This window comes from Oncorhynchus kisutch, linkage group LG10 (assembly GCF_002021735.2).
Source record: "Oncorhynchus kisutch isolate 150728-3 linkage group LG10, Okis_V2, whole genome shotgun sequence".
NCBI lineage: Eukaryota > Metazoa > Chordata > Actinopteri > Salmoniformes > Salmonidae > Oncorhynchus > Oncorhynchus kisutch.
In genome coordinates, this window is record NC_034183.2 from 30,703,719 (window position 1) to 30,724,680 (window position 20,962).

The window sequence follows — 20,962 nt, forward strand, 5'->3', positions numbered from 1 at the left end:
TATGCTGTGGGACTGTGTGTTTATTTTATCAGTGGAATATTTCTCTACCTTTCCCCCATAAATGAGCATATTGTCATGGTGACAACCGTATCATTGCCATAGTGATAAGGAGTGAGTCACCGCAAAAACATACCAGTCATTTATGACTACTCTGTCTATACGTGACCTGACAATTCACATTTCTCAACACATCAGTGTCTAAACACACATCACGTATTTACCAATTCTATGAGTTACGCAGCTGTGAAATGTCTGTCCTGGCTCCGTGTGTCAGGTAGGTGACTGAGTGTCAGTCAAGAGACAGACAGATCAATGACCAGCTACAGCGTAGACGGACAGCTCGTTCTGTCTCTTTAAACTAAGGGAGACCCAAGGGTGAGTGTGCGTGTGTGTGTGCATGCACTGTGTATGATTAACATTAGAAATGAGGCAATTCAACTCTCAAATATGTCTCATTCAGTCTCTGTGTGTGTTTAATCTCAGCTTCTGTCTAACTAACCCTCCTCTTACTCTTCATCACTTATTCACTGCCCCAGTTTGGAAAAATTCAGATGAATCATTTAAACATCTTTGACTCAACGGTTATGGTCTTTTATATGGGGTGAGAGGATGACTACTATTTCCCAGCTTAAATCGTTCCACTTTAGAGAAAATAATACAATATTGGTTTTTAGAAATAACTAGCTGTCTCTCAGTTTTACTCTTTGGATAAAACCAATATTGGATTGAATCTCCAAGGCACAGTGTCTGAAAGCTGGGTTATAACTATTGGGCCCAGACATGTGGCGGACGTGAATATTGTATAACTGTTTGTGAGTATGGGTGATCTGCAAATGTTTGTGTGTTTGTGGTTGTGTGTGGGTTTTACTGTGTCCCTCCTGTGTGTGTGTGTGTGTCTTTTAGTGTACACCTCCTCACCTTTAGGCAGTAGTTGTGTGTGTGTGTGTGTGTGTACTGTATTGTGTATCCCTTCTTACCTATAGACAGTAGTTCGCTGGGTCATCTCCTCCATATTGCTCCAGACTGCTCCTACATTCTTGTTAATCTCTGTGACGCCGATGTCTCCTATATGACTGGGCTCTTTCCTTCGCAGCAGGTCATTGACCTTTGCCCCCACAGCCTTGCCCAGGTTCAGGGCGTTCTTCAGCCTCTGCTGACCTCCATTGGTAGTGGTGGAGGATGGGGCCTCGGCAGTGCTGCTACCCAGGGCAGGGTTAGCTGTGACCAGGGAGTGACGGGCCGAGGCCTGGGTCAACCTGGAGGCCTGGAGCCCCTGGCCTGGAGCTCTGGAGGTGTTGGAGTTCTCAAACATACTGTGGTCTACTGGAGAGAGGAAGGGAGGGGGAGGGAGAGCATGTAAGATATAAGTGAGGGTATTGTGAGGGCACATTCAATCAGGGTATTTTTTGTTTTACGCAAGGATGCATTACAGGCACCATGGAATGTTCCAGATATAAATGGAATGTATAGACATTTCACGTGACCTGGAGCAAAAGACAACTCCTGACTTTTCATTTCAAACGGCATGTTTGTGCAACACTGTACAACATTGCAGAATGTTGCAACATCAATAACATGTCAAAGTATGCTTTATAGGGAGTCCGTGTAGAAAGAAAGAGGATATGGAGTCCCACAAGGCACAGTGTTACAACTGCTCAATATGGATGCAACACGTTACACAATCATCAACAAGTCATGATGGAAGCAAGGGACATGACACATGCACATAACCACATCAACCAATCACAATGAAGCTGAACATAGACCACAGTGCATTGCAGGATGGGTAAATGCACAAAGGAGCGGGTTGTTGTCAGTCCACATAGTACAATAATAGATTGTCTTACCTCGTGGAGAAAATAGTTTCTCGGAAGGCATTAGTAAGACACAACAAGTTAATAGATTTCGGGAACACTTTATCCGGATAGCCCATCTGTAAATCCTCTACAGACTATCAGTAACATTTCAATCTCCTAACCCTAACTTTAAGGTAACCCTTACCCCAACCCTTATTCCTAACCTTAGCAAGCAGTTGCTTATCAACAGATAGTTTGTTGATAGTATGACCATCTGTAATATGACCAAGGCATTAACGGGCACTTCAGGGGGACAAATAGACTTTACGGCTAAATGCCGGGTTTGGCTGTAACTCTAAAAGCTAACATCTCTGGACAGACACATGGAAAGGAACATCTTCATTAATAACTCTAGAAAAAGAGCAGTGAGACAGCACAGCACAGGTGCTCTTGACTTGACTTTGTGTTGCTTCGGCAATTCAGACTATTTCAAAGACATGGGCAGCCACAAAGATTTTCAAATCCATTAGTGTGAGTCTTTGGAGAGACAGCTAATATAATTCTGGAGTGATGGGAGGGTGTTTGAAGGAGGGAGAGAGAGGGAGAGCAGACATCTAGGTGCTTATTCACACAAACACAGATATCCTTTCACTGTTAGAGGCCTGCCAGGGGGAAGGATTCTCTGTAGTCTGACCAAAGTGGAGGGCTATTAGGAAGATCAGATGAACAGAAAATCACTCTGTGTTCAGTGTGTGTTTGGATGTGAGCGTGTGTGTGTGTGACAGCTCTCAGATAGCCACAGTTTAGGCTAGAAACGCAGTTCCCACACTTCTCTTAGCTAGACTCCCTGTCAGAAGGCTTCATAATGGTAGTGTTTTGAGTATTGGTGGTCATGATAATGAATAGCACAAACACAGTCAGACTTCAGACTAAATCCTCCATTACACATTCCCTCCCCATGTTAGGCCCTGGAGTTTGTTTGTCTATGCCTGAGGCTGAGACTGGCCCTGTACTATAATACCTACCGGTCTCCCTCTCTCAATTACAGCCCAGCCTTAGGGATTGTTGCCATGTTAATTACGATTGTTAATTAAAACAGAAGCGTTTTTTTCTGCAAGTGGAGAGGAGGCTAAACATATAGGAACAAAATACAGAAAACACGAAAGAAAGATAATTAAATGAAATAAAGATAATTAAGTGAAAGTGACTGAATTCTAGAAAGACAATCAGCTGTTAAGATAGTGCAGTGGCACAGCACAGAAACCAGGTAGAGGAGGAGTAGGGAAAGAAAGAAAGAGAGAGAGAGAAGGTTAGAAAGGAGACGTTTATTGAGCAAAAGCAAGGTCAGCGACAGACTGAGATTCAGAGTAAGTGCACGTTCACTCCCACACATATACAGTACAGTGTACCGGTTTTCTCTTTACAACAGTTCAGGGAAGGACATGATGAAATTAAATAGGTTTTGTATCAGAACAAAAGACCCGAGTTAACAGAACAAAGAGAAGTCACACTATTGAGATGCACCTACAGCCTAATGAAACCGTAGTCACAGGACTAGGAAACAAAGTTAGGTCACAAGTTTGGAACTTAGAATCATAGGATCCTATATCTGACAACAGGCTAGTTTGGAGATACTGGACTTCAGTGTAACAGTCCAGTTGGTTTATACTCTGTCATTCAATCTTTCATTTAAACTTTTTTTTTAGGTCTAGTTAAAAATTGTATCTCCAGTGTCACATAATTGGCTGTATTATTAACATATACCCTTAGAGAGAATGTCCATGACAATAGCAGAACTTCTACATTGTTAGTCAGAGGACCCTTACATCAACCTTACAGGCTGCTCTATCTAGATAGACTTAACTTTCCCCTTCATCAAATGAAAAACTTTAGACCTTGTTCTCAGCTGTGAGTAACCCACTTCTGTCAGAGTGACTAGAACACACACACACACACACACACACACAGACACACACAGACACACACAGACACACAGACACACGCACACACACACACACACACACACACACACACACACACACACACACACACACACACACACACACACACACACACACACACACACACAGACACACACAGACACACGCACACACACACGCACACACACACACACACACACACACACACACACACACACACACACACACACACACACACACACACACACACACACACACACACACACACACACACACACACACACACACACACAAATCTGCAGTGGGTGAGACATGGGCTGTTAGTCAGACAACAGCAGCCTTCCTTACAGAAATGTTGTTGTAACTGTCAGACAGGAGGTGAGTAGCAGACAATCACAGGGCAGAGTGGAGGAGAGTACGAGACAACGTACCACAGGGCTGAGTGGAGGAGAGTACGAGACAACGTACCACAGGGCTGAGTGGAGGAGAGTACGAGACAACGTACCACAGGGCTGAGTGGAGGAGAGTACGAGACAACGTACCACAGGGCTGAGTGGAGGAGAGCACGAGACAACGTACCACAGGGCTGAGTGGAGGAGAGTACGAGACAACGTACTACAGGGCAGAGTAGATCATCGTTCTGACAAACGGAGAGCAGAGAACCTAACCTAGCAGAGTCCATTACTACTGATACGCAAATGAGTCTAGCGCTCAAAATTTAACGTTTAGCGCCTGGCCTAGCGCACAACGACAAGACCATTTGATGTGTGTGTGTGTGTGGTGAGAGAAGACCAATCAGTCTTAAGTGGCCGTGTGGTTATTTAGCATGTTAGAAGAGCCTCCCTGTGATGACAGATTAGCCTTTAATCTACATGAGTGAGGCTTGTCTAAGTAGGGCCAAAAAGCCTCACAGTGTGTTTGTGTGTGTGATGACAGGATGAAAGCATGTTCTATTAGGAGCTATGATATGAAACTACACTTAAAGGGATAATTCACAATTTTTTCAACTAAGCCATTTTTCTACTTATCCAAAGTCAGGCGAACTAATGGATACCATTTTTATGTCTATGTGCAGTTTGACGGAAGTTGAAGGACATTTTTGTCTACAGGAGCAGCTAGCTAGCAGCTAATCCTGTAGACTTCCAGTCATTGCACCGTCGCTATTAAGCAATGGCCCCAGAAGCTACCTTCAACTTCCTTCAAACTGCACGGAAAGACAGGAACAAAAACATATTACAACTACAAAGCATATTGCATGTAATAGTTACATGACCTGTAGCATGGTCAAGCAAGTTAATGTTTCTGACATTTTCGGACGACTAAACTACTATTTATTTATAACCGAAGAGATGTACAGCAAGTTGCAAAGACAACAGAAGCTGCCTCCACTATTCCAGCACCATTTCAACTTCAACCTTTCAACATCATCAAATCACCTATGCCTAGACTAATACGGTGACAACTAGCAGATACCAAAAACAATTTAGTCCAATCAATGTAAGATAAATATGATGTGGCTGTCCATGGTTCTGATTTGTGTGTGTGTGTGTGTGTGTGTGTGTGTGTGTGTGTGTGTGTGTGTGTGTGTGTGTGTGTGTGTGTGTGTGTGTGTGTGTGTGTGTGTGTGTGTGTGTGTGTGTGTGTGTGTGTGTGTGTGTGTGTAAGTGGAAAAAACATGTTGACTCACCCTACTTGTAGAGAAATGCCAATGCCATCGTCCTCTCTTTCACACAGTACACTTTTACATTTTTTGTTGTTGTCCTAGGCTACCTGGCTAAAATGCTTGCTCACTAGCCTAACTTCCTTTCATGGGCAACGCTAGCTAGTTAACATTAGCCTTCTACATCTAGCTACATATTGAACTTCCATCCTCTCAGTCCAGGGAGAAATGTATGCATTTATGGTTGGATCTGAATTGCCGTTTTAATCATTGGCTAGTACGGAGAATCAAGCAAAACCACAAGTCCAAATTCCTATCTCCATCCATTGCTAATAGGAAAGGGCCAATTTTAGCTAGCTAGCTAGAGTCCGTAGGACCACGACACAACAAGATGCAACAATTCAAGTTGTTTCTGTCAATTACGTATTTCTCTTGATGCGTTGTGATAGGAGTGAATCCAAATCCAAACTGGCTTCCCTTCTAAATGTATTGGGGTGCACCAGGACTATTCACAGTTGAGCTCTCTCAGTTTAGCTCAACGCTGATTGGATATTATTTTATACTTTTTTTTTATCAAGAGAGGCCAAATGCTCGCTGGCTTCCCTTGGATTCAATGCTACAGGGCGGCAACAATGTCATGCTTGTTATGATCAGACCGCATCAGATGAATGGCCTACACATGCAGAGACAGAGGGCACTATTTCGCTCGCTCAGATTCTTTCTCCAGTGAGATACGTTCAGCTTCTTGCGGGTTGAAGAAAAATTATGAAAACACAGAGACGAAAGATAAATTATTTCTGTTTTTCTTGGTGTATTTTTTGGGGGGGAAGCCTGGCTTCCCTTCGCATCCTTGACAAATTATATATGAGTTAATCTAACTCTGGGTCACTTAACGAGAGTGAATGCTGGGTGGGAAATTAAATTTAATGAGCTCACGAGTGGTGATTAATTTCCTTCACTGACTGTTCAAAAGTAAAGCAGTGTGTGCACTAACCGGAGATTAACGGAAAATTAGGTACTTAAATAAAATAGGCTAAACATTTAAAGGGTCAGATGAACTCGTGGATACCATTTTTATGTCTCTGTGTCCAGTATGAAGGAAGTTAAAGGTACAGTAGTTTTGTGAGCCAATGCTAACTAGTTAGCGTTAGCACAATGACTGAAAGCATGCAGATACAGTTGGCAACTTCCTTCAAACTGCACTCAGAGACATTGTATCCACCAATTCTTCTGACTCTGGGAAAGTAGATAAAGGACCTCATTGACAAAATCATGGTATTCCTTTTAGATCAGTTACAAGTCTAACTTTGGAGACAGACATGTCCCAGAAAGTGAGATCTCCTGTTCTCCTGACTCAGAGAACAGTAGTCCAGCCACATACTGTATTGTACACACCCAGAGCACAGCTATTGTAGGCCAAACATCTATAATTCACACACCCTTGTTTTTTAAATATGAATCATAAAAATAATGGGGTTTTGACAGTGGGTGGGGAATGAATCATTTAAATCCTGTACACTACGGTAGCTGGAGGGAGTCTGAGAGCAATAGTGTTAATTCTCTAACCCCCCACTGAGTCATACGCCGCCCTGCTTCCTGTCTCCTGTGGCTTGTACCGGGAGGTCAGAGCGCAAAGGTTAGACTAAGAACTGCAGGGGTTGATGGGATTAAGTGTTCTCCTCCTGTCCCGACAGACTACAGCTCTGATCTATGACCTCAGAACAAGGCTTTAACAGCCTATTAGCCAACACCCCCCTAACCATACCCAATGCCCCTCACATCATTCTCCACCCCAACAACTCCCTCATCTTCCTCACCCAGCAACCTGCAACCCAGCTCTGTCCTTGGGCCCCTAGTGTTTTTAAACGACGGGACTGTAAAGGGCCAGTGTGTTTATGTGTGTGTGAGTGGCCTGAATGGAAAGAGCACAACAGAGCAAGAGAAGAGAGTACAGGGGGAGAGGATGGGCAGAGCAGGGAGGATGACAGGACAGGTTGTATTCAGGTTGGGAGGAGTGCAGAGGAGAGAAATTAGGAAATGAGGAGAGGAAGAGAGGAGAGGTTGTCTCAGACGATTTTGTAAGCCTTCATTCCCATCCATATCAAAGAGCTCCAATCAATATTTAATCTAGCAATTTGCCACACCACTGTCTGTCTGGCCCTCCAAGACCCTGCTCTGTGTGTGTGTGTGTGTGTGTGTGTGTGTGTGTGTGTGTGTGTGTGTGATATATCCCTGAGTCAGCAGTAGATGCATGGTGTGTGAGAAGTGAGACCGATTCAAGACCAAGACCGGACCAAATCGAGTCCAAGTTAAGACAAAAAAGCGAGTCAAGACTGAAACTGGGAGAGGGTCGAGGGGTCCGAGACCAAGTCAAGACCAGAAAAATGTGGGTCCAATTCAAGACCATGGTTGTAAACGTGTTAAAAATGCCCAGTATATCTGTGGTCATGTTTCAGAACAACATATGGATTCTTTAGACATTCAGAATGGTGAGGAAACACATGCTGATGGGAAATAGAGCCACTCTACAAAGTATTACTAACACAAAAAGGTCTATAATAGATTCAGCTTTGTATAATACACTCATGAAAAATGATCATAATTCTCATAGTGACTCAGGAGTAACATTAAAGAAGAAAAATATGCCTCGCCAACATTTGACAACTATACAGAAAACACTCAAAATGCTTACATAAGTCAATTAAATCAATGATGAGAGAATAGTGAGATTAACGGCATTATTGTTCTAAGTGCAGATATGTATTATAGGTAATGAATGTGTAGTGGACTCTTAGAATGCTACAGACTTTGTGGCGCAGCAGAAACATCAGCGTACCCAAATCCAGAGGTTGTGAGTTAAAAGCCCAGATGGGGTCATATTGAAAAGTCAGTGCTAACTGATCATGTTAAATATAAAGATTGTCAGTGATGAACGATTTTTACACTATTTTACCTTAAAACCCCCATTCCATTTCATTACTTCCCTTACAAGAGAAACATTACATTTCCAACAATGAAACTCTCCTCGAACCTGACTTCGCACACGCACTTCCAACAATGAAACTCTCCTCGAACCTGACATAGCACACGCACTTCCAACAAAGGAACTCTGCTGAAAGTGAGCACTGCTTTCAGACCCTTGACTTTAAGTGAATGAGGGAGGAGGGCCTTCGTAGCATACATCAGCACAAATAGAGATGACTACCTCTTCGTTTTCATGCGTAGGCTGACACACGCATGTGCATAAGCAAGCACAAACAAACACCCACCCACGCACACACACAGACCCACCAGAAAACCTCTTTATCTGCAAACACGGTTGGGCTAAGGCATTTTGACTAGATTTAAATGATGATGTGAGAAGATGCAGGGAGCTCAGAACAACATCGTAAACAATATGGTAAACATCTCTGTAAACAGTAAACACCAACAGCAGCCAAATATCAGAACTGAAAACCAAAATCCTGTTAGTCTCATCCTTCACTCCATTTCTCTTCCTGCCTCTCTCCAACACTTTTCCCAACATCTATTCCATGTTGGTTCAAAGTCATTTCATTGAAATGACGTGGAAACAATGAGTGTATGCACAGGGGGATCCCTCTTCCTCCTCTCTGCCTGGCTCTCTCTCGTTCCCCCTCTCCCCATCCCTGACAGTGTGGGTTCTTGTTTCCTTTGAGGCTGCAGTGACAGCCTGTTACCTCTGCTGCGCTTCTCTAGAAGGGCTTCAATGCTGCCAGGTAGGGTTTGTGTGAAAGAGAGAGGGACAGGGAAAGGGAGAGCATCTTCTCTTTCATCATTCCAGAAATACCAAGTCAGTGTCACTAAAATCCTACACACACACACACACACACACACAGTTAGAAGCACAAATGGAATGGCCACCCCATCCGTCAGCCAATAACATCCACAGCTGTGTGTGCATGCGAGAGTGTGTGTCCGTGCATGCTGTCTTGTCAATTCCACAGCAGCCTGCTCAGTCTCCTTGGGTGACCCACGCTCCGTTAACCACAGAGCTAGGAGTTTGGCTTTATTTAACATTGCCACGAGGCCACTGTGTGTGACAGTGACGTTGATGACTGAGGTGCTGTTGTGGTGGCTGGGAGCGCAGGGACAGAAAGACAAGGACACCAGGCCTTGATCTTAACATTTCAAACTCCTTTCGGTGTCACTGTGACCTCTGGGACCTGTCCCCATCCCTGCAGCCCCACGTGATGTCTCCCAGAACCCTGTCATTTCTTCTGTCACCGGGAGAAACCATCATACTGTCAGAGGGATAGGGAGTCAGAAGAACCTTCAATCTATGAAGAGTCACACAAACTTTTCTAACCGACTGACTTTGCTTTATATTTCACAGTGGCAGGGCTGAGTGTGTGTTTGATAGGGTGTGTGTGTGTGTTGATAGGGTGTGTGTGTGTGTGTTGATAGGTTGTCTGAGTGTGTATGGCAGTTTTCACAGTGCATATAAAACTTCATTAGAGCATCTGTCTAAATATTAAACAAAGAATCAGTGAGGTGTGTGTGCGTGCTGTGTGTGTTTTAGTCAGGGTGAGTGATGAGTCCTTATTGGTAGATTAAGCGTGGAAACGTGACTAGGTTTCAGAATGGAGATAATTAATTCCGGTCCGGAGCCAATCGCTCTTATAAATCATCAATATGTCCTTCAGCAGGGAAGAAACGGAGAGGAGTGGATAAGAGGGGAGGAAGAGAGTAAAGGAGGAGGATGAAAAGAGTCTACATAGGGAGTGTTTATCCCAGAGGGTTGTGTGTGGGGATCTAGAGAGGAGGAGGCCAAATGCTGTTGTGTGGGTGACTGAGGAAGTGGAACAGCTGGATCTTAACCACACACACACAGAGACAGAGACAGAGACAGAGAGACAGAGAGAGAGATGTGTGAAAATCTGTACACAGTATGTTCTGCCCCCTCCTTTTTCTAATTAACTCTCTCTCTGTATTTCTCTCTCCGTCACGGACCTTAACTCACCCTCTCTCCTACCACAGTGAGATGGCCCAGAGTGAAATACAGGTTCAACGACATGGTGACCTGGATGAGCAGAGTAAGGCAGAGAGAACTGACATGACCACCATGCTAACTACTGGATGAGTACAGCTTAGACCTCACTCACCCTCTCAAGGAGATCACAGAAAGGGTTGATTGGAGGCAGTATGATAACTGTTCACACACACACACACACACACACACACACACACACACACACACACACACACACACACACACACACACACACACACACACAGCACTCTGGGTCAGGTGGGTTACACAAACATGAGAATCGAAACTTCAGAGATCAAATAGTTTGCTTTTAAGTTCTTTTGATTGTCACCTTCAATTCTCTGCTCTCTATTGAACCTGATGCAAGAGATGAGCTGAGGATAACTGACTGAGAGGAAGTGACTTGACTTGCTATGGGCCTTTTATATACTACATTATATAGTTATCACCATAACTTCTTTACTACCCACACAGAGTGTTGTCATAGGTGCCTAGGGTTTAATAAGAGCAGTATTTGGCAGGTGCTCTACGTCGGTGTTAGTGCACAAGGTCTTAAAGGGAAACCGTTTCTGGTAGGCGCTCTAGTCACTGTTACGGAACAAAGTCTTGTAAATGAATGAAAAAGCAACAGCATACCCGGAGGTCTGAATAATCCCAGATTTACATAAGTTAGACACCGGTTAGAGCAGGGGAGGGGTGGTTCTGTGAAAACCAGTGCACACATGCTTCCAAAACACAGATTATTCAGAAACAAAAAGCACTGGAATAATACGGTATCAACCAACATAACACATAAAACACAGCATCACATGACCATGTAGAAAATTTTGTTTTCCATCTATACATACAGATATCTTCATATTCTTACTAAAAATAGTATTTGCTTACGAAGTGTGGATACGGTTTCCTCTCTAACAAACACCAACAGAGTCTGTATACCAGTCAACAGTCCTGTACACTTTAGGGCCTGTACTGTACAGCACTGATACCTCACCGGCTCCTCACACCATTACACTGTATGTAGACAGTGACCACAGTTTAAGGGGAGCAGTTTCAGCCATAACCTGTAGGCTGGGGTACACACACAGAGGTGCAGTAAAGAAATCTGTTTCTGATGATTCTGAGAGCAGAGAGGGGGGAGAAGTAGGGGTCAGGTTATGGCTCTTCACTAGTGTTTTTACCTGGTGGGGATATGTGTGTTTAGGTCTGAGTCGATCAGTAAGGTGTGTGTGTGTGTGTGTGTGTGTGTGTGTGTGTGTGTGTGTGTGTGTGTGTGTGTGTGTGTGTGTGTGTGTGTGTGTGTGTGTGTGTGTGTGTGTGTGACTGTGTGTGTTTAGGAGTGTGTGCATGTGTGAGAGCATGTTGCATGTACGAGCATGTGCTTTTGTGTATTATGAATGTGTGTTGTCGAGCTACACTGCTATCTCATCCCCCAGGCAGTCTGGTGGTCCCTGTCTGTTGAGCACATTTAGTAGGCGGAGAGTCTCCTCGTCAGACCCCCAGCCGTATATAATATCCCTCTCCTCTATCTCCTCCCTCTCTTCTCTCTCCTCCATCTCCTCCCTCTCTTCTCTCTCCTCTGTCTCATCACTATCATCAGTGGACGCGTACTCGGACGCAATGCCAGACTCCCGGAACCTCAGCAGCTCTAGACTGCCCAGTACCTCGTCGCGGGTTGATGACATCACCACCCCCGACTCCTCCTGACCTTTCACTCCATTCTGACCCCTCCGCTGTGGAGGAGTAGCGGGGCGAGGGTCAGGTGTTGGGGGTCCGGGCAGGAAGCGGAAACATTCAAGCTTGAGGAGACACGGTTCCCTACCTAGGGGGCTGCCCAGGGGTAGGGAGGAAGAGAAGAGTGGGTTGACCGTACTGTCCTGGCCCACGCCCATGTTGATGCCCAGCGCTGGCAGGGTGTGGCTGGCGTGGTCCTGGGGTCGAGGGGTCATTGGGTCACACAACACTGGGGGGAAAGTGGAACGGAAAGTGATCTCCAATAGACTGTCCTGGGAACCCACTGGAGGAGGTGAAGAGTGGGAGGGGAGAAAAGGGGGAGAGAGTAAGGAAGGAGGTTAGTTTCATTAAAGATAAAGATCCTTCCACACATTGAGCTAACTGAGCTATCATTCACCTGTTTAACTGCTAACATGAGGCTAATTCCCATCCACCCCTGGTAGGGAGTGTGAAACGGTGTCATACACTACATTAGGAGGAAGTGAGGTGTGGGGTGTGATATCAGGAGGAGAGGAGGGGGCTGAGGTGGCTGAGGTGTAGAGCTGGTTGGTCCGCTGAGGTGTAACATGTTGTATAATGTTGCAGCTGAAAAATGTGTGAAGTAATGTAACATGTTACACGATAACATGCTGGTTGGTCCGTTGGAGTCCACGCTGGTGTGTGATGAGAGAGAGATGGGGGAGGGAGAGAATACATGTGCAGTAGGGGAGGAGAAGACAAACAGGGTCTTTGAGTGGATAATGAGATGAAGGCAGTCTGTATGTGCATGTGTGTCATGCGTATGCTTGTGTGTGTGTGTGTGGTCATGCATCCTGTGTGTACTCACTGGACCTGGGCCCAGACATTTTGACCTCCAGTTCCTGGATCTGTTTGACCAGTAGAGAGATGTGCTGCAGCAGGTCCTTGTTCTGGAGCAGCAGCTGGTGCACTCTGGCCTGGGCCTCCAGTCTGGCTGTAGCTTCCGCACTCAGTTGGTCCTTCAACAGGTGCACCTGGGGGGAGACAACACACAACACACACACACACACCTGAGATAAGGAGATACTTGGAAGAGAGAGAACACACATGCATGCACACGTGCGAGATACTGCTGTGCAGCATGTTCATACACATGAGAGAGAACAGACACTCCTGAGATATGCCTGTACACCAACAAACACTTAATAGTGACTTCAGACTATTGAGTGTCACTGTAAGTATGTTTGTGTATTTCTGTATGTGTCACAAAACCCATAACTCGTGGAGCAAGACGAGGGCTGTCACACTTCAAGTTTAAGCTTCTGAAAATGTAATGCCATGAATGGTCTGTCGCAGGATTAAACCAAGAGAAGAAGAATTACAGTTCCCATTAAAGGCTGCCGCCTGCAGTGGCAGTAGTCACTAATCATAGAAACCAGAGACTAAGAAGAAAACAAACTGTTTCTTCTCTAGCCCAGGCTTCAACACCAGGCTCAGGGGACAGACAACCCTTGGGATTATCATAGGAGCAAACAGCGCTGTTTGGATTCCTAGCCATGTCTTCTCAGAAACAGTACACATGGAGAGAGACTGATGATGTCCGGAGTTCTACAATATCAAGGGATGTGCATGTGCATTAGTCTACATGGGTAATATTAGCCAGAACTTACAGTTGAAGTCAGAAGTTTACATACACCTTAGCCAAATACATTTAAACTCAGTTTTTCACAATTCCTGACGTTTAATCCCAGTAAAAATTCCCTGTTTTTGGTCAGTTAGGATCACTACTTTATTTTAAGAATGTGAAATGTCAGAATAATAGTAGAGAGAATAATTTATTTCAGCTATTATATCTTTCATCACATTCCCAGTGGGTCAGAAGTTTACATACACTCAATTAGCATTTGGTAGCATTGCCTTTAAATTGTTCAACTTGGATCAAACATTTCGGGTAGCCTTCCACAAGCTTCCCACAATAAGTTGGGTTAATTTTGTCCCATTCCTCCTGACAGAGCTGGTGTAAATGAGCCAGGTTTGTCGGCCTCCTTGCTCGCACATGCTTTTTCAGTTCTGCCCACAAATTTTGTATGGGATTGAGGTTTGGGCTTTGTGATGGCCACTCCAATACCTTGACTTTGTTGTCCTTAAGCCATTTTGCCACAACTTTGGAAGTATGCTTGTCCATTTGGAAGACCCACTTGCGACCAAGCTTTAACTTCCTGACTGATGTCTTGAGATCTTTCCTCCCTCATGATGTCATCTATTTTATGAAGTGCACCATTCCCTCTTGCAGCAAAGCACCCCCACAACATGATGCGACCACCCCCGTGTTTCACGGTTGGGATGGTGTTCTTCGGCTTGCAAGCCTCCCCCTTTTTCCTCCAAACATAACAATGGTCATGATGGTCAAACAGTTGTATTTTTGTTTCATCAGACCAGAGGACATTTCTCCAAAAAGTACGATCTTTGTCCCCATGTGCAGTTGCAAACCGTAGTCTGGCTTTTTTACGGCAGTTTTGGAGCAGTGGCTTCTTCCTTGCTGAGTGGCCTTTCAGGTTATGTCAATATAGGACTCATTTTACTGTGGATATAGATACTTTTGTACCCGATTCCTCCAGCATCTTCACAAGGTCCTTTGCTGTTGTTCTGGGATTGATTTGCACTTTTCGCACCAAAGTACGTTCATCTCTAGGAGACCTAGAACGCATCTCCTTCCTGAGCGGTATGACGGCTGCGTGGTACCATGGTGTTTATACTTGCGTACTATTGTTTGTACAGATGAACGTGGTACCTTCAGGCGTTTGGAAATTGTTCCCAAGTTAGAACCAGACCTGTGGTCTACAATTGTTGGAAAAATTACTTGTGTCATGCACAAAGTAGATGTCCTAACAGACTTGCCAAAAATATAGTCTGTTAACAAGACATTTGTGGAGTGGTTGAAAAACGAGTTTTAATGACTCCAACCTAAGTGTATGTAAAAGTCCGACTTCAACTGTAGGTGCAACCTCTTTTAAAAAAGCTGGAAGGTCATTCCAAGGTGAGGCACAGTGTCATTGGATGTGTTGCATATATCCTGACAAGAGAAGCGATCGGGATATAGCAAAGAACGAGGCCCATCTCATTGTGAATAGTTGACAATGACTGCTACTCTGCTACTTCTAACTTGACATCGAGCACTTCTTCCAACTTTATGATGGTTTCTATAGGAACTTTTCTGCTGTGGTTTTCTTACATCAAGGAGCATATTCTTGGCTTGTTATAGAGCCCATGTCTCTATAGCACTGCATTGCTCTCACTTCAAGGAGAATGTAGCATGAATGGAGTCATGAGACTGTTGCTAGAGAGTCAGAAGATACAATTCTGCTTTCATCATACCACAGCTACAAAACTCTAACCAAGGTAACGTGGATGTTCAGCTTTCTGTCGTCATTATTGATGCAATTACTGTAAAGAGAAACAGTTGATGGTGATGAAATGAGAAAAACAGCTGAAGGACTTTGTTTCTAATGAGAAACCTCTGAACTGTGCAGACACTAGATGGAGCCACTCCATCTCAAGGCTTCCACTTACTGTAATGTACTCCCATTCAACACCACACCACACCCTCCCCTCTTCTCATCCTATCTATTCTCTCTCACTTCCACTTACTGTACTCTCCCCAACACACCCCTCACCCTCCTCTTTCCCCATATTCTCATCCTCCATTCACCCCTGGACAGTAAACGCCAGGAAGGAGTGAGGGTAAAAGACAGAACAGATTCCATCATCACTCCACTTAGCGACAAATAGCGGTGATCTAGCCTCCATTAAAGCGGGCCACCAGCGTCAGAGCTCATCTGTAAATCCCGACAGTCTAACGGCACTGTCAGGGTAATATACCACCATACGACACATCAAGCACCGCCAGGACAGAACATGAGATATGAAGGCCAAAATGTATGTGACTATGAGGAGAAGATACACTGTACTGATCAAAGTGTGAAAGGTAAACTGAGTTTTGTCCGACATGCCTTGGAGAAGGAAGGTGTCATATTTGTCCTGGATTGATCTGAGATGTGACTGTGAGACATGCTCCGAAAATGCTGCTCTGTGGTGATGGTGAACGCAGCCTGAATAATAACACGGAGAATGGACATACTAAATGTGTCTGTGAAGATTGAGAGAAAGATAACAGCAGAGGGGGAGCGAGAGAGTGAGAGAGGGAGGAAAAGAAAGTTCAAGTTGAGCCAGACAGACATGTTCTTATCAACACCTTACAGCATTTTCGGGCAGATTTAATCAAATAAAAAATAATTAAAAGCTGCGAAGCAACGTTTGGTTTGATGAGAGGATTCCACAGGTTATCAATTCTGGGACTGGAGGCACTGAGGACCCTGTTCACATCCATCTGCCTGACGGTAGATGACATCTACCAACATGTGGAGCGAATCTTGCAGCTTGACGTTCTCCCCTTCCGCAGCAAGAAGTTGGTGACACAATTACACCAAGTTCAGAAAGCTGTGAACATCCCAGAGGCTGGAACAAAACGTCTTAATGTAGGTGACACTATCCTACCCCCATTCTCTGTGCCAAGGAAGCATCTTCCCTGAGAGCCACCAAAGTGGCCAGGCACTTGTAGACTGGGGCTTACTGTCGTGAGACCACAGAAGATGGACCTCTTCAGCTAGGCTGGATCATCTTGGTGGTCTTGGTGGCCTGCCTCTCCAGTTAGCTTGGTGAAGCACCCCCTGCCTCGATGGGCTTTTGGATCTCAGCATTGTATACTTTTGCCTTTCCGGGGTCCTTTGGCAACCTCTTAGTTCAGGCTTCTAGGATGTTCACAGCTTCCTGGTCTTGCCGTGACCAACTTCATGCTGCGAAAAGGAGAGGGCGGATGTGAACAGGCATTGCTGGGTTTGTACCTGCTGAGGCATGTGACCATCAGGGCTCTGGAGTGTCCAACCAAACTGCATATCCAACCAAACTGCTGGTCTACCAGCTGGCCCTAGCCTGATCGTCTCTATCAGGTTGGTGTAGTCCGCTCCGATGAGCATCAGTGGTGTGCCTTGTCAAAGGCATGATGTGGGATGCCCCTTAGATGGCGATAGCACTTCTACATGGCTGGCACGGGCTGGCACGGGATAGGACTGCTCATCAAGGGCCAGTCGGTCGGCTGTGAAAGCTCCCTTTATGGGGTACCTCTCTGCTGGCCTGGCCATAGGGGGATACTTGAAAATTGACTGATGAGCCAGTAAGATGAGCAGCGTGGTGTTGGATTGTCCTCAGGGCTATGACTCTTTCTAGACTTCTGAGGGGAGGATGATTGTCCACTCTGCTCCATCATCTAAAATGGCATACATATTCAGAGACTTCTGGCCAGCAAGACTGGCACTACCTTTAGGTAGAATCGTGGGTGAGGTAGACTTTGTCTAGAGGGGTGACAAGCAGGACACTGGAGCTCGGCTTGGCAACACTATGAAGCACTTAGAGATGTGCTTCATTGCATTCTCTGCATGGTTTTCTCTGGGTGCATGTATGCCATGGTTAGTGCAGCCACACTTTACATTTGTATTTTTTTTATTTAACCTTTATTTAACTAGGCAAGTCAGTTAAGAACTAATTCTTATTCACAATGACGGCCTACACCGGCCAAATCCGGATGACGCTGGGCCAATTGTACGCCGCCCTATGGGACTCCCAATCATGGCCAGTTGTGATACAGCCTGAATTTGATCAAGGGTGTCTGTAGTGAAGCCTCTAGCACTGAGATGCAGTGCCTTAGACTGCTGCGACACTCGGGAGCCCACTTCCGACAACGCTCACCGTCCTTGATCCACTTTTGATATGTTCTGACGGCTGCTTCACTACAGTAAGATATATAGTGTTCAACACTGTGGAAGAGGTCCAGGCAGGTGAGCCGGCTTGAGCGGTGCAACAGGTCCAGGCGGATAAGTTAGGTGGAGCGGTGCAGTAGTTCCAGACAGGTGAGCTACCCATAGAGGTGAAGCAGCTCCAGCCGGGTAAGCTAGATGGAGCGATGCAGCAGGTCCAGGCAAGTGAGCTGGCCGGTGAGGGGCAGCAGGCAGCTACTGGTAAGCTGGTAGGACAGGAGTGGTCCATGGAGGATAAGCTGGCTGGGCAGGTGCAGCCCACGGTTCGTCATTTGAATAGAATAGAGCAGCTGACGGAGTCTGAGCTTGTGTCATGCAGACTAAGCCTGGGCTGGTGGGTGGAACAGCTGGTGTTTGGAAGACTGGGAGCTCAGGGCATGCCCACCAGTCCATGACTGGTTTGGTGGGATTAACAACATCAAGATAGAGTGTTTTGTCACATTTCCATACTGCTAGTAGGGACTTTTGTCCGACTGCCTACTTGAAATTTGTGTTTGTGGCAGTGATTTTGTGACAGTGTAGGTCTGTGTGGTGATGGTGGCCTCTGTAGCAATGGTGGCTTTCTACAGGGTCGATCTCGCCAGCTCTTCCATTCCTGCCGAGGAATGTGGGCAGCAGTGTCATGTGGGCTAGTCATGAGTTGGGTGTAGTTTAGTGTAGTGACCACTTCTTGCCCTCACAGTGTTGTGGCAGAGGATCCGAACACAGGATAGCTGGTCGACGGGGTTCGCAGTTTTGGCCTGCTGTCCTCCACTGTGATGTAGCTCCCTGGTGCTGGCACTCTGCACCTGCACTCCTTCTCCCAAGGAGTCAGATAAACTGTGGATTCTGGTTGGAAAGGTAATAGACGTTGGGCATGTGCTACCACGGGTTGTTGTCGATGTTGTAGAGGAATCAGTGTACATTGTTTTCTGAGATAAGGTTCGGGATGGGATCTTCTGACGGTGAGACTGTTGCTGTGTTTCTTTGCTCCTCTGCCGTGTCACAGTAGGTGTATTGCATCTCGCTCGAAAGACCAATGTTACACTATCAAATTATATTCCTAAACAAAGATGGCGTCCTGCACAGGTGACCAACAGGTGACCAATCAAGTGACCTGTCACCTGACCCTACAAAGATGGCTGCAGAGCACACCAAACATTCTTTGTTTTGACAGCCATCAGAGGACTCTCCACCAGTATGCTTTATTGACCAAAGAGTGTTGTCTGTAACTTTGATGCCTTATATTCACTGTTATTCTTATAGTTGTGGTGGAAAAAGTATCCAAATGTCATATTTGATTGAAAGTAAAGCTGCCTTAATAGAAAGTAAAAGTGAAAGTCACCCAGTAAAATACTACTTAAGTAAAAGTCTAAAAGTATTTGGTTTAAAATATACTTAAGTATCAAAAGTAAATGTAATTGCAAAAGTATATTTAAGCATGAAAAGTATAAATGATTTCAAATTGCCTATATTAAGCAAACCAGACGGCACAATTTTCATCTTTAAAATTATTTTATTTACGGATAGCCAGGGGCACACTCCAACCCTCACATAATTTTTGGACTCATTAGCATTCATTGGTGCTCCAGACTTGCAGGTGTCACTGGAAGTTCAATACAGTTTTAACTTGTTACAGTTAATTAGAAACAAATGATTGAGCCATCAATTAGACCAGGCTTGAGTAGATGTAGTGCTCATTGGTGCTGATGATAAATGGTCAAGTGTTCATTGGATTCTTGCCCACCTCACTCTAATTGGAGCCGACTTGGTGGTTAGCATCCACCCACAACTTAATCTTCAGTCTCGATTACACTACATCTACTCTAGCCTGGTCTAATTGATGGCTCAATCATTTGTTTCTAATTAACTGTAACAAGTTAAAACTGTATTGAACTTCCAGTGACACCTGCAAGTCTGGATCAGCCAACAGCCAAGTGCATCTGTTGAAAAGGGTTTCGATCAACGATTTAGTGTCAAGGTTTACAACCCTAGAATAACAGAGGATGTACAACTCTATTACCACCCAGTTCAGGATTATCCTCATGTTGTCAGGCAGAGAGAATAAACAAACAAATATTCACACTTCTCTGAAAATGTTAGTGATCCTTCTCTCCTCCTCTCCCCAATCCGTCCACCCTATTCTCTCTTTCCTACCCTAGATGATTGTGATGAGTGTGAGCTTTCACAGACCAGCTAACTACCCTAAAATCTCAGCTACTGTCAGCACTTTGTTTAAAAATCCATTCAGTCTCAGAGATTTGGCGCTGTAGCAACCTAACTGGGCCGATTGCTATTCGCTCCCCTCCAGGACATCCCTCTGAGGCATGAAGGGAAGTGATGTACTTGACCCACCTTGACACCTGATTGGCTTAGAATAAAGAATCTGTCTCTTCCTTCCTGTCGCAGAAAGTTAGTAACATCACTGTCTCAAGGCCATTGACTGACTGCACTGGCAGATAGGGGATAGAGGTGTCAGGACCAGCTACCCGGTTACCCAGTCTCACACCCACACACACACTCTGGCCTTCAGAACTAGACTTTATAAGGCAGTCACATCCTCCCCTGCTTCACTTATTCATAATTTCAAAATGTTTACTTTTATAATAAGTTTATTATTGTCTTCTTTTTAACCTCTAAGTGGGTTTTTAATTCTCCATTCTCATTAAGGGTCAGTTGAAACTACCCGTGGGCTAAGTCTTAATGCCACACAGCACGGCAGGCAGCAGAACTAATGGATTTAGTGCCTGTAGCCATGCCTGTGCTGGGGTTTGGACAGACAGATAAGCAGGATAAGGACAAAGACTCTGTAAGCTCCCGCTGGCTGGCTCTGATGTTCCACGACCCCACCTTAGACTTTAATAACCTCTTAAGGATCCCGTAGGATCAGTGTCCCTTTACTGGGACGGTTGTTGCTAATGTGTGCTAATGTGACAAGAATGACATTGTAAGTAACAGCAAACTTTCCAGGTCATAGACATGTCTTATATGGGTAGAAAGCTTACATTCTTGTT

General features: G+C 45.0%; 1 protein-coding gene across 1 annotated transcript in view; it reads right to left on the minus strand.

Annotated features, from left to right (window-relative positions):
* LOC109898048 (carboxyl-terminal PDZ ligand of neuronal nitric oxide synthase protein) overlaps window positions 1-20,962 on the minus strand; it is a 231,587-nt gene that overhangs the window by 13,552 nt on the left and 197,073 nt on the right. The window contains exons 9-11 of the mRNA XM_020492806.2: window positions 12,968-13,133; window positions 12,230-12,424; window positions 978-1,323 (exon numbers count right to left, since the gene is read on the minus strand). Coding sequence (XP_020348395.1) covers window positions 978-1,323; window positions 12,230-12,424; window positions 12,968-13,133 — 707 coding nt within the window. The remainder of the gene's footprint in view (window positions 1-977; window positions 1,324-12,229; window positions 12,425-12,967; window positions 13,134-20,962) is intronic.